General features: G+C 34.1%; 2 protein-coding genes across 2 annotated transcripts; both read left to right on the forward strand.

Annotated features, from left to right (window-relative positions):
* LOC104714599 (3-oxoacyl-[acyl-carrier-protein] synthase III, chloroplastic) lies at positions 1,783-13,523 on the forward strand. The gene is made up of 9 exons (XM_010432023.2): positions 1,783-2,087; positions 11,127-11,328; positions 11,565-11,713; positions 11,814-11,950; positions 12,043-12,148; positions 12,230-12,348; positions 12,542-12,606; positions 12,697-12,922; positions 13,022-13,523. Exons 2-9 carry the CDS (start codon positions 11,138-11,140, stop codon positions 13,241-13,243), a joined length of 1,215 nt encoding a protein of 404 aa, XP_010430325.1. The 5' UTR covers positions 1,783-2,087; positions 11,127-11,137; the 3' UTR covers positions 13,244-13,523.
* LOC104714600 (probable disease resistance protein At1g63360) lies at positions 4,180-7,395 on the forward strand. Its single transcript, XM_010432024.1, has 2 exons — positions 4,180-6,948; positions 7,029-7,395. Exons 1-2 carry the CDS (start codon positions 4,276-4,278, stop codon positions 7,083-7,085), a joined length of 2,730 nt encoding a protein of 909 aa, XP_010430326.1. The 5' UTR covers positions 4,180-4,275; the 3' UTR covers positions 7,086-7,395.

Here is a 17,417-nt window from a genome sequence, read left to right on the forward strand (position 1 = left end):
TTAAACTATATATTAATTAAATAAAATATTTGTCTTGTTTAATTAATTAAGTAATATGTTTGTTTGTTTTTTTTACAAAATTTTATTTACAATGTTTTGTTGTTTCATCAATATTTGGTATTGTATTATGAATTTTATTATAAGTTTTATAAGTTTCAAATTTAAATGTTCTTTTATAATATTTCTATTTTAAAAGTTTATAAGTTTAAAAAAATGTTTAAGAAATATTATATAATTGTAATAAGTTTTATTATAATATTATATACCAAATTTATTAGATTTTATAATTATAATATGTTTAAGAATATTTTATTATTAAATCTAATGATCTTAAACATGTTTTCCCTATAACTAACTTTTTAGCAAAAGTTTTTAACAACTGATCTTAGATTATTTTCCTATTATATTTAATCTAAGAACACTAAAAAGTGTTATCCCTTTAAAGATGCCCTAATACATGACCGGTACTCAACCATCTTTTTTTTGTTTATGTCCCATATATTCATAGTAACACATGTAATTCAAGAAACATCCAAATTTCTTGATAACATGCGTTTACAACTTTGTTGTACGCCCTGTTCAAAAAATCGGCTGATTTGACCGATTCCACGCCGCTTAATCACTAGGCAGCAAGGAGCCGCCGCGATTATACTCAATTCGGATCAAAAATCGGATCCAAAAAAAAAAGTTATTTTTTAGTTGATTTTTCACTTAAATATGATGTTAAGGGTGGAGATCTACTATTTCTATGTTATAATCAGATGAAAATATGATGAAATCTGTAAAAAATGAATCAAAAAAGCTGGCTGCCATAGATTAGGTTTTTCAAGTATCTGAATCGTATGTGGAGTGGAGAAGATGACTAGGAAATTACCATTTTGCCCCTTGCTAATAAAAACGAAAAAAATGGACACAACGCATACGAAGGGATTCGAACCGATCACATTAGAGACTCTTAGCAAACCTTCAACCAACTGAGCCATCAAATATTTCAATAATATCTCGGTAAAACATTTTATATAACCGTAAACATTAGATATTTTATTATTTATTATAAATAATAATAAAAATCCGTAAAACTAGTCCCCGATTAATACCCGATTTAAATCCGATTTTCCGATTAATCGCTAGGCCCTCCTTCACCGCCCGACTAACGCCTAGCAATTTTTAAAACAGGGGTTGTACGGGTTGTAAAAAACAAATGAAATATCATTATAATTTTTTAATGCTAAATTTTAATTTTAGAGACTACATCATATATATTTTACATTGTTCTTATTTTAAAAGATTTATCTCCATTATCTAATTTGGATTATTATCTTATAAGTAATCATTCTCTCCTCCTCTTCCACCAATATCAAATGTTGTTATATCTCATATGTGTTGTAAAAATTTGATTTTATATTTTAATTTAGAAAGTAATATATATATATATATATGAAGGGTTTACATAAGCAATTAATTAGAAAATCTATAATACAATAAATGTATTGGAAACAATATCAGTCAATGATAAGATTGGATCCTCATAAGCAAGAAACAACATTTTCATAATTCATAAAAAATAAACGCCACAATTGTACACATCTAAACAAAATGGGATAAACATATAGTGTATAAACATATGCTTAATTAAAACGAAATAGTAATACAAAAGAGAATGAAAAAGACCAAAAAAACTAGAAACTGCCAACTAGACCACAACACAGGCCTTGCGTGGATAACCATCTAGTACAAAATAAAACTAAAACTAAACAAAGGGGGAGGAGTAGTTTAGTTTTGAATGGCATTGGAATCTCCTCAAAACTGAGCTGTCACATTCACACCTCCCCTGTCTCCTCCTCTCTTCGCTTCGGTACTTCCGAAGATTTGATATTTTTTCTTTACACACTCTCCTCTCTCTCTCTCTCACACACATACACACAAAATCGCAATACAAGAAAAAAGCTAAAATTCGAATCTTTGTTCTCTCATTCATTCCGGTGATGCAATCTCTGGCATTACGCTAAATTCGAGCTGAAAGAAAGAAAGAAAGATCCTTGATTTTGCTGCATTGAACCAATCTCGTTTCGTTGTTCTTCGATTCAATTCCAATCAGAATGGCGAATGCATCTGGGTTCTTCACTTCTCCTTCGATTCCTAACCTACGAAGCAGAATCAATGTTCCGATTGGAGTTTCTCGATCTGGGTTTTGCGTTTACACTCGATTCTCTAAAAGGGTTTTGTGCTGCAAGTCTTGGAACATTTAGAAGTGCCATTCCTAACCGACGATTTTTACAGTGAACGCTGTTTTAGCTGCGCAGCTTCGGCAAGCCAAGTATGGAGCGCTTCTGCAATTGCATGGATTCATTAACCAAGCTGGTATCGCGCCTAATATCATCACTTACAATTTGATTTTCCAGGCTTATCTTGATGTTAGGAAACCTGAGATTGCGTTGGAGCATTACAAGTTGTTTATAGAGAATGCTCCGTTGAATCCTTCTATTGCTACTTTTAGGATTTTGGTTAAGGGTTTAGTTAGTAATGATAATCTTGAGAAAGCTATGGAGATATGGGTGTTAGAGGTTTTGTTGCGGACCCTGTTGTTTATAGCTATCTTATGATGGGGTGTGTGAAGAATTCTGATGCTGATGGTGTGTTGAAGCTTTATGAGGAGTTGAAAGAGAAGTTTGGTGGGTTTGTTGAGGATGGTGTGGTTTATGGGCAATTGATGAATGAAGGGGATGGAAAAAGAAGCTATGGAGTTTTATGAGGAAGCTACTGGAGAGAATTCAAAGGTAAGGATGAGTGCTATGGCGTATAACTATGTGCTGGAGGCTTTGAATGAGAATGGCAAGTTTGAGAATCAAATCTTTATTGTAGAGTCTTAGCTTTTAGCTTTAAGATGATCTTTAAGCCTAATTTAATACAAGTTGATTGGAGGAGTTGCAAGTCTTGGAACATTTAGAAGTGCTAACGATAGAAATGAGTTATGATTCAGGTTTGGACCAGTTTTTAAGCTCTCACAAGCTGATGTACTGAACAGTGAACACAAGCTCTAGAGTTCAGTGGGTTGCAATTAGAATTATCAGATATATCGCGTATAGCTAGTGTGGAGAAAGTTTCTAAACTCGTTTTCGAAGGATGTACTCTTTTTGAGATAAAGATAGACAAACTTGTAAGTAGCAGAAGCAGCAAGACGGTTCCTCCTCTGCAGCTTCTTCAGCCTATCTAGGCAGTACTGTATCTAGGATTTATCTATCGTCTTGCAAACGCCTAAAAGAATTGACGTGGCTGATGTTTGCTCCAAATCTTACAAAGCTTTTTTGTTGAGGGTGCTTATGAACTAGAAGACATAATAAACAAAGAGAAAGCTTGCGTACGTGACGACGACGAACCCGGGCTTGTTCTTTTTCGAAAGCATAAAGAATGGATAAAAGGGGTTGAGTGGGAGGACGCAGCTACCAAGGCTCGCTTCTTAACGTTAATCCCGTAAAAGGTTTACAATAGATCTCCTCTTCTGTACTTTTTCTTAACCTATTTTTATATTCAACACAGGAACTGATGCCAATATTAATTAGTATAATTATTTTACAATTTATTCATTGTTATTTAAGTTTTGAAGTATGATTAATGGTTTTGTTTCAAAGAAAGTTTGAAAATAGGGAGATGCTACGATTAGTAGTCTATACCTTTTCTCAAGTTGAAAGTAATGTACCTTTAATTATTTTTTGCTTGACACAAAACAATCGGTTTCGCCTGTTCGCGCAAGTTTCTCTTACAATATGTACACAAACCGATCAAACTGCATCTGAAGTGAAGTGGCTTATATACTTTTGGAAGAAAGAAATATTATTAACGACAGAAAGTGAAAGGCATGCATATAGTGGGAAATGAGAGAAGATTGCTAACTCACTGTGTGATGATTGCTCATATTGTTTCACTACAACGTGTGTGTTTTACGTTCTGTTGAAAAGGCGAAGACTATTCTATCTAACACAGATTCATTTAATTTAAAACGACCCATTCAAAGTGTCAGTATGTAATTACTGCTTCGGGCAACCACCAAAGTAATTGAGCAAAAAAAAAAAATTTGTCACTGTCGGCAAAGGCTGTCGGTGCTTTTCAACCATGCAAAGTATCTCATATTTTAGACTCACTCGAACGAGAAAATTTAATATTATTTGGAGTGGACCAAAACTTAAGTCTTTTCTTCAATTGTTCTTTGCATATCGTTTCTGGTACGTATGCTCAAACTAGTAAACTTCAAATTTCAGATCTCTCAATTTCTGTAAAATGGGTCTCCCTTTCTCGACGCCCTCCTTTGATCCGTGCGTAAATGAAGTCTCTGAATGGCTAGAGACGAGTGTAAGATACATTCTAAATCTCGAGAAGAATCTTGTGGATCTAGAGAGAACCATGGAGGACCTCAAGGCTAAGCGGGATGATATGTCAAGACGGCTCACAATTGAGGAGGGTAGAGGTCTACAAAGGCTTGCCGAATTCGAGGTATGGCTTAATAGAGTTGTCATTGTCGAAAAAGAAGTCAGTGATATTCTTTATGATAGAGATGTTCAACTTCAAAGGATGTGTCTTTTTGGGTTTTGCTCTATGAGTTTACTGTCAAGCCACCGTTACGGGAAAAGTGTTTTCTTAACGTTGGGAAAAGTTGAGGAACTGAAAAATAAAGAGTTTGACGTGATCGCTGCGCAAGCTCAAACGCCTGCGGTGGAGGAACAACCTCTTGAACCGATAATTGTTGGTCAAGAAACAATGCTCGACAAGGCATGGAAACATCTCATGGAAGATAGAGTTGCTGTTATGGGTATGTACGGTATGGGTGGTGTAGGGAAGACAACTCTTCTCAAACAGATCAACAATAAACTCAGTAACGATATACGGGGATTTGACTACGTTATTTGGGTTGTGGTGTCTAAAGACTCACAGATGGAGAAGATTCAAGAGGAAATCGCTAAGAATGTTGGTCTTAATGGAGAGGAATGGAAACAAATGGATAAAAGTGAAAAGACTAATCGTTTATTCAATTTCTTAAGGAAAAAGAGTTTTGTGTTGTTTTTAGATGACATATGGGAGAAGGTGGATTTAGCTGAGATCGGAGTTCCGGATCCAAGAACACAGAAAGGATGTAAATTGGCATTTACCACTCGTTCACAGGATGTATGTGCTCGGATGGGGGTTGGAAAACCAATGGAAGTCCAATGCTTGGCAGACAATGAAGCATTTGATTTGTTCCAGAAGAAGGTTGGGCAAACAACACTTGGAAGCGATCCGGGAATCCCCGAACTTGCAAGAGAAGTTGCTAAAAAATGTTGTGGCTTACCATTGGCTCTCAAAATCATAGGCGAGACCATGTCATCCAAGACGAAGGTACAAGAATGGCGTCATGCGATACATGTTTTGAATTCATACGCTGCAGAGTTTTTTGGCATGGACGATAAGATCCTTCCGCTTTTGAAGTATAGCTATGATAGTCTTAAGGGGGAGCAGGTAAAGTCGTGTTTGCTGTATTGTGCTTTATATCCAGAAGATGATGAAATTGTGAAAGATGAATTGATAGAGCAATTGATATGCGAGAATATCATAGATGGAAGTGAAGGTATAGAGAGGGCCGAGGACAAGGGTTATGAGATTATTGGTAGTCTTGCCCGCGCATCATTGTTGATGGAGTGGGATGATCACCTTGGACGAGGTGTTGTGCGTATGCATGACGTTGTTCGTGAAATGGCCCTATGGATTGCTTCTGAATTGGGAACACAAAAAGAGTCCTTCATTGTGCGTGCACGTGTTGGGTTACGTGAGATTCCAAAGGTGAAGAATTGGAACGTTGTGCGAAGGATGTCGTTAATGGAGAATAATATTGTTCATCTCGTTGGGAGTCCTGAATGTATGGAACTCACAACTTTCCTCATGGGAGTGGGAGGATATGGACGTTTGTCGTTTACATTGAAAGATATCTCGAGTGAATTCTTCAATTACATGCCAAAGTTAGTTGTTTTGGATTTATCGGGTAATCGCAGTCTCTCTGAATTGCCGGAAGGAATATCAAATCTAGTTTCCTTGCGTTATCTCAACTTGAGTTCAACTAGGATACGCTGTTTGCCAAAGAAGAAGGTACTACAAGAGTTGAAAAAACTAATTCACTTGGATTTGGAGTATACAGAGAAGCTTGAAAGTATTGCTGGGATATCAAGTCTGTATAATCTGAAAGTTTTGAAATTACGTGAATCTGGATTGCCATGGGATCTCGACACAGTGAAGGAGTTGGAAACTTTGGAACATTTAAAGATTTTAAATGCAACTTTCAATGTTTCTCCAACTCTGGAGCAATTTTTTAGCTCTCTTAGGCTGATGAGTCGTACACGATTTCTACAGATCTTTCCCGAAATTTTATCATCACCAAATAGACATCTTGAATCAACTGGAATATCACTTTTAGGATCTATGGACAAGCTTCGGGAATTCAGAGTTGAGTTTTGTCGTATCTCTGAGATAAAGATCGGAAGGATATCTAACTTCTTGAGCCTCGTCAAAGTTTTTATAATAGGTTGTGAAAGCTTGAGGGAATTGACGTTTCTAATGTTCGCTCCAAATCTTAGAAATCTTAGTATTCGTCTTTCAAACGACCTAGAAGATATAATAAACAAAGAGAAAGCTTGTGAAGTTGAAGAATCAGGGAATGTTCCTTTCCAAAAGCTGCATGTTCTTCAATTGGGAAATCTACCAAAGCTGAAGAATATATATTGGACTCCTCTACCCTTTCCATGTCTAGAAAATATCATAGTATGGGGATGTCCAAATCTGAAAAAGCTTCCACTCGATTCCAAAAGTGGCAAGCAGGGTGAAAATGGATGCATCATACGTTACAAATCTCCAGGATGGATTGAAGGTGTGGAATGGGAAGACGAAGCTACAAAACTCCGATTCTTATCTTCTTCATGCTTAGAAAAGGTCTAACATATTATTTGATTTTCAAGGATTCTAACTGCTTCCATCTTTAATGCCTCTTATCTCTTTTTGTGTGTTAACAGGGCCGGCCCACCCATAAAGCAGGCAAAGCACGCCACACCATATTAAAAATATTTTAGGGACATATGTTGATGAGATTAGACAGGTCAGTTGGCTTTGTATCCTGCAATTATGTGGTAAGACTTGTGTTCGAGCCTTCACTTCGCTGGCTTTTATACAAGAACATCCATCATTGCTGCTTGTACGCTTTTGTTTTTTCAATTACTTCTTCTCCTTGATCTTTATTTTATTATAAAAATATTATTAACTATTTTGGATTAGTAATAATGTATATCAAGAGAGATATCGTCTAAGAACTCGACTATGAATCCTAATCAATGAAGTTGCTGTGATAAAAGTTAGAAAAATTAATTTTTAGATTGTTTTACATCGTTAAAGTATTCAATAGTTTTTTTCTATGTTTTTCTATGTTTAAAATTAACTTCTGTTTTTAACAATAAAGTCTACAAATATTTGATTTAACTTGACTACTATATATTATAATATTTAATTTCTTCAAACAAAACTAAAATTTAGAAAATATATACAAGAACATCCATCATTGCTGCTTGTACGCTTTTGTTTTTTCAATTACTTCTTCTCCTTGATCTTTATTTTATTATAAAAATATTATTAACTATTTTGGATTAGTAATAATGTATATCAAGAGAGATATCGTCTAAGAACTCGACTATGAATCCTAATCAATGAAGTTGCTGTGATAAAAGTTAGAAAAATTAATTTTTAGATTGTTTTACATCGTTAAAGTATTCAATAGTTTTTTTCTATGTTTTTCTATGTTTAAAATTAACTTCTGTTTTTAACAATAAAGTCTACAAATATTTGATTTAACTTGACTACTATATATTATAATATTTAATTTCTTCAAACAAAACTAAAATTTAGAAAATATATACAAGAACATCCATCATTGCTGCTTGTACGCTTTTGTTTTTTCAATTACTTCTTCTCCTTGATCTTTATTTTATTATAAAAATATTATTAACTATTTTGGATTAGTAATAATGTATATCAAGAGAGATATCGTCTAAGAACTCGACTATGAATCCTAATCAATGAAGTTGCTGTGATAAAAGTTAGAAAAATTAATTTTTAGATTGTTTTACATCGTTAAAGTATTCAATAGTTTTTTTCTATGTTTTTCTATGTTTAAAATTAACTTCTGTTTTTAACAATAAAGTCTACAAATATTTGATTTAACTTGACTACTATATATTATAATATTTAATTTCTTCAAACAAAACTAAAATTTAGAAAATATATACAAGAACATCCATCATTGCTGCTTGTACGCTTTTGTTTTTTCAATTACTTCTTCTCCTTGATCTTTATTTTATTATAAAAATATTATTAACTATTTTGGATTAGTAATAATGTATATCAAGAGAGATATTGTCTAAGAACTCGACTATGAATCCTAATCAATGATGTTGCTGTGATAAAAATTAGAAAAATTAATTTTTAGATTGTTTTACATCGTTAAAATATTCAATAGTTTTTTTTTATGTTTTTAGTTATATTTTACTATTGTAATGAAAAAAAATATTAGCTTTTAGAAACCAAATTATTTAACTATGCTTTAGGCCACCAAAATTCAAAGACCGTCCTGTGTGTTAATTTTAATAATAGGAGCCATGGGACACATGAGTTGATAAGACAGCAAGTTCAAAGTTGATAAAGTGATGCAGCGCATCGTTTCGTTTGGTGTTTGCGAGTTGTGGGACACATGAGTCGGTGTTGTGTTTCGTGTTCCACAAGTCTCGTTATTATTTGTTTTCGGTTTTGGTTTTTCTCTTATTTGGGATAAGTCTGATTTGCTTTTCATCATTTGGGTTTAATTTCTCTCTGCTTTCCATATCTATTTATCTCTCTCATCTTTCAAACTCTGTATTGCTTTCTATGAGTTCTTTTTGTAATTCTTTTTTTTTTTATGCCTTTTCACATGAAACATACTTTAAAGGCTATTGAAAATGGTTGCAACTTTATTGGGATGTGAATTTCTTGTGATGATGATAAGATAATGGGAGCTCATAGAGTTAAGTGAAGACTCTAGCCCAGTCAGTGTTATTGACTAAATAGAAGTGTTGTGGATCATTGTGAGAGTATCGAGTATTCTGCGTGATCACTGTGGGTGTTTAGAGTTTGTGTGCTCTGCTCTTAGGGAGATGAGATTGGAGAACTGTAATTCTAAGCTCATCAATTAGTTTTGATTTGCGTCTTGTGTTGGATGGAGAATCGTTTTGTGTTGGGAGATTACACTAATTTCGAGAAGTTGCATCTTACACATGACGTGCATTTCAAAGCAACACAAGTTCTCTGTTTCGAAATCCGGTAAATCCATGCTTCTTGAGTCTTTCTGATGTGTATGTACAAGGTTATAAATGCCTACGGGAGTTGACGTGGGTGATGTTTGCTCCAACTCTTACATATATTGATGTTGAATGTTCAGACCAACAAGAAGCTCTAATAAGCAAAGAGAATGCTACTGTAGGTGTGAAGAATCAGAGATTGTTCCTTTTCAATAGCTGAAATTTTTACGCTTGTCTAGTGTACCGGAGCTGAACATTTAACTCCCATCGACCTTTTCCCTGTCTAAAGACAGTCGTTGCAATAGGATGACCAAAGCTGAAAAGCCTTTCGCTCAAACACCCGAGAGAAAGAATGGACTGAAGGTCTTGAATGGGAGGTTGAAGCTACCAACCACCGCTTCTTACGTTAATGTGTATAGGTTTATAGTTTATCATGCTCTCTAATGGGTTTCAGGTTATGAAGTGTTTTCTTTTTTCATTACTCATATTTCTGTCTTTAATTTGGTCTGATTACACATTTGTGTGTTTGAATGGGGTTTGTGGCTACTCTGTTCGTGGTCTTCTCTCTATCCGTAAAAGGTCTCAGCCACCAAACTATGAAGGCATGAAGCTTCTGTTTATTAAAACGGTCCACACAAACCAACTACATATGACAACATTTGCTCTTTTTCACATTTACAGTTTTCGGCAATAAATTTTATTCCTTTAAATTAATTCACCACAATTATATTTTTGAAAGTGGATTTGGTTTAATCTTACCCTTCTTCTGTTTGCTCAAAAAAAAAAAAAAAAAAACCCTTCTTCTATGCTACAGCCACACCTTAATTTAATTTTAATCACATCAATTAATTAAAAGTGAATTTGGTTAATCTCCTAGCTATTCTTCTTCAAGTTGTTCACCCAACACCTACTAATACATGACCGGTACTCAACCACCTTTTTTGTTTATGTCCCATATATTCATAGTAACACATGTAATTTAAGAAAAATCCAAATTACTTGATAGCATGCGTTTCCAACTTTTTTAAAAAAATATTTAACACATCCTAGTAGTATATTATATTATGGAGTTAAATTATGTTTATCATCATAACGTGATGCATTAATTTTGGTATCATAGGAAATTTTACAGTGACCAACCTTTTTCGAGCAAACAACAACAAACATACACAAAAAATTAACTAACACACCACTCAGCGAGGAGGAGCCAATGCTAAATGAAATGTGACATCATGAGTTCCTCTCAAAACTCTACATATGAATCATCATCACTATCTCGAGTTATCATGCAGTACTTGTTTTGATAGTCAATGAAATCAATACTTTCATAATATACTGATATGTTTTTTGATGTTTCCATTTACCACATGAATTGGGGGGTGTTACATGTCAATTTGTAAATAAATTTGGTTTTGATTGAAAAGATAAACAAAAACAAAATAAACTAAACAAAGAGAGAGGAGTAGTTTTAGTTTTGAATGGCATTGGAATCTCCTCAAAACTGAGCTGTCACACTCACCTCCCCTGTCTCCTCCTCTCTTCGCTTCGGTACTTCCGAAGATTTGATTTTTTTTTTCTTTACACACTCTCCTCTCTCTCTCTTACACACAAAATCGCAATACAAGAAAAAGCTCAAATTCGAATCTTTGTCTTCGCAATTTCTCTCATTCATTCCGGTGATGCAATCTCTAGCATTACGCTAAATTCGAGCTGAAAGAGATAGAAAGATCCTTGATTTTGCATTGAACCAATCTCGTTTCGTTGTTCTTTGATTCCTCTGTTATCTATCAAATTCAATCAGAATGGCGAATGCATCTGGGTTCTTCACTTCTCCTTCGATTCCTAACCTACGAAGCAGAATCAATGTTCCGATTGGAGTTTCTCGATCTGGGTTTTGCGTTTCCACTCGATTCTCTAAAAGGGTTTTGTGCTCTACCCTCAGCTCCATCGATAAGGATGCTTCTTCGTCTCCTTCTCAATATCAACGTCCCAGGTTGACATAAATAAAAATCACATCTTTATGTCCTCTCTTCTTCTCAGATTCTTTAATATTCCATTGATTCAAGATCCTTCTTTTGTCATTAAGATGAAAAAATCACATCTTTATTGTAGAGTCTTATAGCTTTAGCTTTAAGATGATCTTTAAGCCTAATTTATTACAAGTTTGGCTTTTTGAAGAATGCATTTAAATGGTCTCTGATTCATTGTGCTTCTTTTTTTAACTTAAAGGTTAGTGCCGAGTGGCTGCAAGTTGATTGGATGTGGATCAGCGGTTCCAAGTCTTTTGATTTCTAATGATGATCTTGCGAAAATAGTCGATACTAATGATGAATGGATAGCTACTCGTACTGGTATTCGCAACCGTCGAGTTGTATCAGGTAAACTTATAAGTAACATTGGTTTGTTCTGCTATGATAAGTTGAGGGTACCATTCAGTGATATGTGGAGAGACGTTAATTTGTAAAACTATTATTGTAGGCAAAGATAGCTTGGTTGGCTTAGCAGTAGAAGCAGCAACCAAAGCTCTTGAAATGGCTGAGGTTGTTCCTGAAGATATTGACTTAGTCTTGATGTGCACTTCTACTCCTGATGATCTATTTGGTGCTGCTCCACAGGTATTTGTTTGACCCTTAATTCTAAAATTTCTCTTTGTTGGAGTAAGAGAGTTCTTGTTGTTTGATTTGTGAAAATTCTCTGTGGATGGCAGATTCAAAAGGCACTTGGTTGCACAAAGAACCCATTGGCGTACGATATCACAGCTGCTTGTAGTGGATTTGTTTTGGGGCTAGTTTCAGCTGCTTGTCATATAAGGGGTAAAAAGTCAACTATGATGAAAACTTGATGAGTACTTTAGTAAGATAAGTGTATAACTGTTGCCCCTTTCTTAAATTCAGGGGGAGGTTTTAAGAATGTTTTAGTGATTGGAGCTGATTCTTTATCTCGGTTTGTTGATTGGACGGATAGAGGGACCTGCATTCTATTTGGGGACGCTGCTGGTGCTGTGGTTGTTCAGGTACTATGCTTTATGAAGCTTTTAAGCAATCTCGTGCACACATTATATTCAAAGTTCGTATATAATGTTCACTGAATTAATGAAGCAGAGTATAACCTCTAGTAAGTATTCACAAGTAACATAATCATAAGACGAGTGCTTGCCACATTGCATATCAATCTTTGTTTTTAAAGAAATGTTCTGTCATGTGCAGGCTTGTGATATTGAAGATGATGGTTTGTTCAGTTTTGATGTGCACAGCGATGGGGACGGTCGAAGGTATTTAGATTCACATTCCATTTTCTTGGCATAAGATTCATCTTCTTATTTTTCCCTTGAGAACCCACAGTAAGATTCTCTGTTTTGCAGGCATTTGAATGCCTCTGTTAAAGAATCCCAAACTGATGGTGAATCAAGCTCCAATGGCTCGGTGTTTGGAGACTTTCCACCAAAACAATCTTCATATTCTTGTATTCAGATGAATGGAAAAGAGGTGTTTCGCTTTGCTGTCAAATGTGTTCCTCAATCTATTGAGTCTGCTCTGCAAAAAGCTGGTCTTCCTGCTTCTGCCATCGACTGGCTCCTCCTCCATCAGGTCATCTTCTTATCAAAATCTTATCACTTATTCAAGTTTCATCGGTAGTAGTTAGAGCTTAGTAATAAACGACTGAATGTTTTTGAAATATATTTGCAGGCGAACCAGAGAATAATAGACTCTGTGGCTACAAGGCTTCATTTTCCACCAGAGCGAGTCATATCGAATTTGGCTAATTACGGTAACACGAGCGCTGCTTCGATTCCTCTAGCTCTTGATGAGGCAGTGAGAAGCGGAAAAGTCAAACCAGGACATACCATAGCCACATCCGGTTTTGGAGCCGGTTTAACGTGGGGATCAGCAATTGTCCGATGGAGATGAATGGCTAAAGTCCAACATGTAAGTTTACTTCAGAGCCAAGGTTTTTTACTCCCTCGAGGAACACTGGAAACTTGGTTTAATAGGTCTTGTTTGGTCCGATTAAACCTAGAGGTAAAAGCGCATTTTGTTTGAATTCGGTCTCTCTTTTTGTTGAAAGTTTCATTTGTTGTTTACTTTGTTTAACTTGTTAGTTACTTCGAATGCTAATAATGAAAAAGAAGTAAAAAAATAGCATTCTTTCATCATTTCTTGTTTGTAATGTTAAGACAACATTTCTCCATTTGCGTAATCTTTTCTACTTCTGTCTTTGAGAACTATTTCAATCCAAATATTTGAAGTTGACATGCGACCACCCATGTTTTTATTTATTTAACCGCATTACCGAAAAAAGCAAATCATTGAGGTTTTAGAATCAAACATTATATAAAAAAACTCGTGTCTCATGTGTGAAAACAAGATCTTATCAGTTAAAAAGTCAACCCGATATAATCCTCGCTTCTTTCCCCAAATCAGGCACTACATGGCTCAAGGCCCTCACTGTCCCCCTCCTTGAGAGATCGACGTACCGTTCTTTTGATGATCATCCTCTGCTCTCTGATAATCCTCATGGGACTGTACCATTCTTAGAAATTGATATGTATATCCAAATCTCAAGTCCTGACTCGTCCAAGTTCTCATCAGTTCCGAGGTTGTTCTCACTCACATGTCACTTCACACTATGCAAGAGACACTCAAGGACTCTCCTTGCAAGATTCTGTACATGAGTAGGAACGCAATGGACACGTTGATGTCATGGTGGTTTTTCGTGTGTGCTATGCATAAAGTAGAACTAGACAAAAGCATTCTCGAGTCTATATACAAATCGTTTTGCAGTGGAGCTATCTATTATGAACCTTTTTGGGAACATGTCCTGAGCTATTGGAGAGGAAGCTTAGAAGACCCTAACCATGTTCTTTTCATGAGGTACGAGGAAATGAAAGCAGAGCCTCGTCATCAGATCAAGAGACTTGCGGACTTCTTGGGGTGTTCTTTACTAAGGAAGAAGAGTGGATCCGTGGAGGAGATCTTGGATCTTTGCTCTTTGCGTAATCTGAGCGGTTTGGATGTTAACAAAACCCGAAAATAAATAACGTGGATCACAAGGATTATTTCCGAAAAGGGGAAGTCGGTGATTGGAAGAATTATCTTACTCCTGAAATGGAGAACAAGATAAAACATGATCATCCAAGAGAAACTCCAAGGTTCTGGTTTGAAACTCTAGATATGGTTCGTGTTGTCTTTGTTATCCATTTTTTTCCAATATCTTTATTATGTTTTCTTGAGATTCTTCCAAGACCTAATTCACAACCGTCTACAACTGTATTAGTTTGAGTAAACCTTAATAAAACAATATTGTAAAGAAAAAATGGAAATTGCTCTCGGGGTGAACCAAATGACAGATAACTTTTAGTCTTTGAGGACAAAAAGGATAAATATAAAACTATTTCGTCTGAGTCACATCCAAGTCAGATCCATGTCTAATCCTCGATTACTATTCTACCAAAATTCATTGGCATTTAGCTTAAAATAATTTTATACGGCCACATATGAAGTTAATTAAGACGATATTCGTAGATATTTAGTTGATTAAATTTATTTGCTTGCAAGTGTCGTGAACACAAATAGTCAAGTCATCCGAAAAATCAGATCTTGTATACATTTATTTTTAAAAAATATTGGATGAGAAAACTTACACACAATGTCTCTAAAATACCCATCTTTATTGAATCATTTCCGATATGTGTTAAATAGATAAAAAAATCGGTAGGAAAGTTGTGTTAAAATTTGTTGGATAATTTTATGAAGAGCACGTCTCTTTGACTCTTTGCATGAGACCGAATGGGTTTTTTAAATGTGGATCGAGTTGTCCCACGTCCAACAAATTATAGATTTTGTCGATTTTAATTATTTGAGATCTTGTCTTCTTCTTTTTTTTTTTTTTTGAGGAAATTTATGAGATCTTGTCTTCTTATTTTAATTCAAGTAAATAGTACAGAAAAATTCAGGAAAACAAAAACTAAAGAAAACTAAATAGCTAACAAAAAATAATGGAAGAGTGAAGACATATAACGTAAGTACGTAACAAAAGTTACCAAGTGAAAGAGATCAGCTAGTGTGATTCTATTTTAGAGTTAATTGGCTAAACAAGTCATTGCTATTACAAAGTTCTTAAAAACTACAAAACTTTTTAAGAAAAATTGAATGAAATATATTCGTTATTTTTGTCTTAATTATATATTCATGATTTAATATAAATATAAATTTATTTGATAATTTGGTTTAGATGCTCTTATGAAAATATATTTTGGTTATACAAAAAATTGTTCTGCACTTTGAAATAGCATGACAAGTGCATACGTTTAAAACCTCCATTTTTTTTTAAACCTCCATTTGATAATTTAGGTATACACATAAAAAAAAGAAATAACATATTAAACTCATTCAATAAGTATAGTTAGGACAAACTAATCATTTAATTTGAGCCATAAAAAAATTAAACTAAGATAACCGAAAAGTGAAACATACATAACTTGAATTCGAATTCCAAAATAGGAAAAACCAAACCTAATCCTGCTAATCTGAATAAGTTTCTAAAACCTTCGTTTACTTAAACAAAGTGTATTTTGAAGATCTTTTATCACGTTGTGGTCTTGTGGATCAATTCAATATTAAAAGGAAAAAACAAATCGAAGTTTAGTTTGTTTTTTTTTGTCGTAATCGAAGTTCATTTATCTTCACGAATCACCATTGTTAGATCATACAGGTCTGACATGATCGTGATAAGATATTGTATGCTATTTATATTATATATATATATATATATACATGTGGCCTGGCGAAAGACACAAGTATTAGTATATATTTTCAGACGTGTTTAAAATACAGTATATACATTTATTTGCATCACTTAGTCTGGTTGAAATTTTAAACTAACAACTATTGAAAGTTTTTTTTTTCTTTTTTTGTCGCCATTGGATTTCACCTTATTTCAAGTAGGTAACTTATATCTAATTGGAAAGATGTAAGAAAAAATGATAATTGCATCACTAAACTATAAAATCTACTATATTGTATGTCAGAATTTCATAATTATATTTTTTATCCAAGATAACCACTCACGGGAAGTGATTCTCATTATATGCATCAAACAGTCAAAAAAATTTGTGATAATGATCAATTGAAAGGCTTAGTCTTTATATATGAAAGTTTTAAATATGATGATCAAACAATTTTTTAAGAAATTAACCTTACAAAAAAATAAGAACTTCCAAGCAATGTTTTAATAGATATGAGATTTTGGTCTTGCTAATTTTTTTGCTTGATTTTTTATTATTTAATATCAAAGTAATTTTCTAGATTAGTTTACCAGATTACTTTAGTTTTGCATCTTCATTTTTAGTCAACAGCAACCATTCAACCGTACGTTATCCGCATATCAATAAGAACTATATCAATCGAATTGAAAAACCTCTTGAAAAGTTTACCCATCCTTAAAAGTTGGAGGTGCGACGTGTCTTCCGAGGGCTTGATATGAAGTATGAACAATACATTTCAACAATAATCTAAATTTTTATGTTTATTTGAAAAAGACTGCTACTTATTTTGGGAAAAAGTTGGGAAATGGTACAAATTAAATACAAATAAATTGGGTTGGCCCATATATTATTAAAACGTGGGTTTTAACATGTGGGCAATCAAAACTAAATTATGGGGCAACAGTGCTTCACAACTACTTATTCATTATTCAACTGTGGTTATATTTCCCCTCCTCCACTAATGATAGGCAAAACATTAACTTCTAAAAAACTAGCATGAAGGATGGGATAAAATAATACATCAAAGACAGCATTTAGGAGAACTTTTATTTTTGTAGATTAATTAGTTGTTGGGAGAAAATGTAAAAATATGGTGTTTCTATAAAATTCACATATTAGCATGAATGCAACAAGGAAAGAGAGTAACATAAATTGGTCCAATATATTGACCTAAAGTTAAATCCACTTAGCTTAGGTAATGAATAATAATGTTTATAAAAAAAAAAGTATTGACTTGTCGTGTGTAAACGTGAACCTTATTGGTAATAATAATACAAATTAGATATCACATCTCTAATTTGCCAACCCAATCCAGATCT

The sequence above is a fragment of the Camelina sativa genome, chromosome 9 (genome assembly GCF_000633955.1).
Source record: "Camelina sativa cultivar DH55 chromosome 9, Cs, whole genome shotgun sequence".
In the NCBI taxonomy this organism is placed as follows: domain Eukaryota; kingdom Viridiplantae; phylum Streptophyta; class Magnoliopsida; order Brassicales; family Brassicaceae; genus Camelina; species Camelina sativa.

Excerpts from the sequence above, each read along its gene's own strand:
- LOC104714600 (XM_010432024.1), top strand. The coding sequence starts at position 4,276 with ATGGGTCTCCCTTTCTCGACGCCCTCCTTTGATCCGTGCGTAAATGAA. Across the intron at positions 6,949-7,028 it reads CTTCTTCATGCTTAGAAAAG|GGCCGGCCCACCCATAAAGC; the intron begins GTCTAACATATT and ends GTGTGTTAACAG.
- LOC104714599 (XM_010432023.2), top strand. The coding sequence starts at position 11,138 with ATGGCGAATGCATCTGGGTTCTTCACTTCTCCTTCGATTCCTAACCTA. Across the intron at positions 11,951-12,042 it reads TATTTGGTGCTGCTCCACAG|ATTCAAAAGGCACTTGGTTG; the intron begins GTATTTGTTTGA and ends TGTGGATGGCAG. Across the intron at positions 12,923-13,021 it reads ACTGGCTCCTCCTCCATCAG|GCGAACCAGAGAATAATAGA; the intron begins GTCATCTTCTTA and ends ATATATTTGCAG.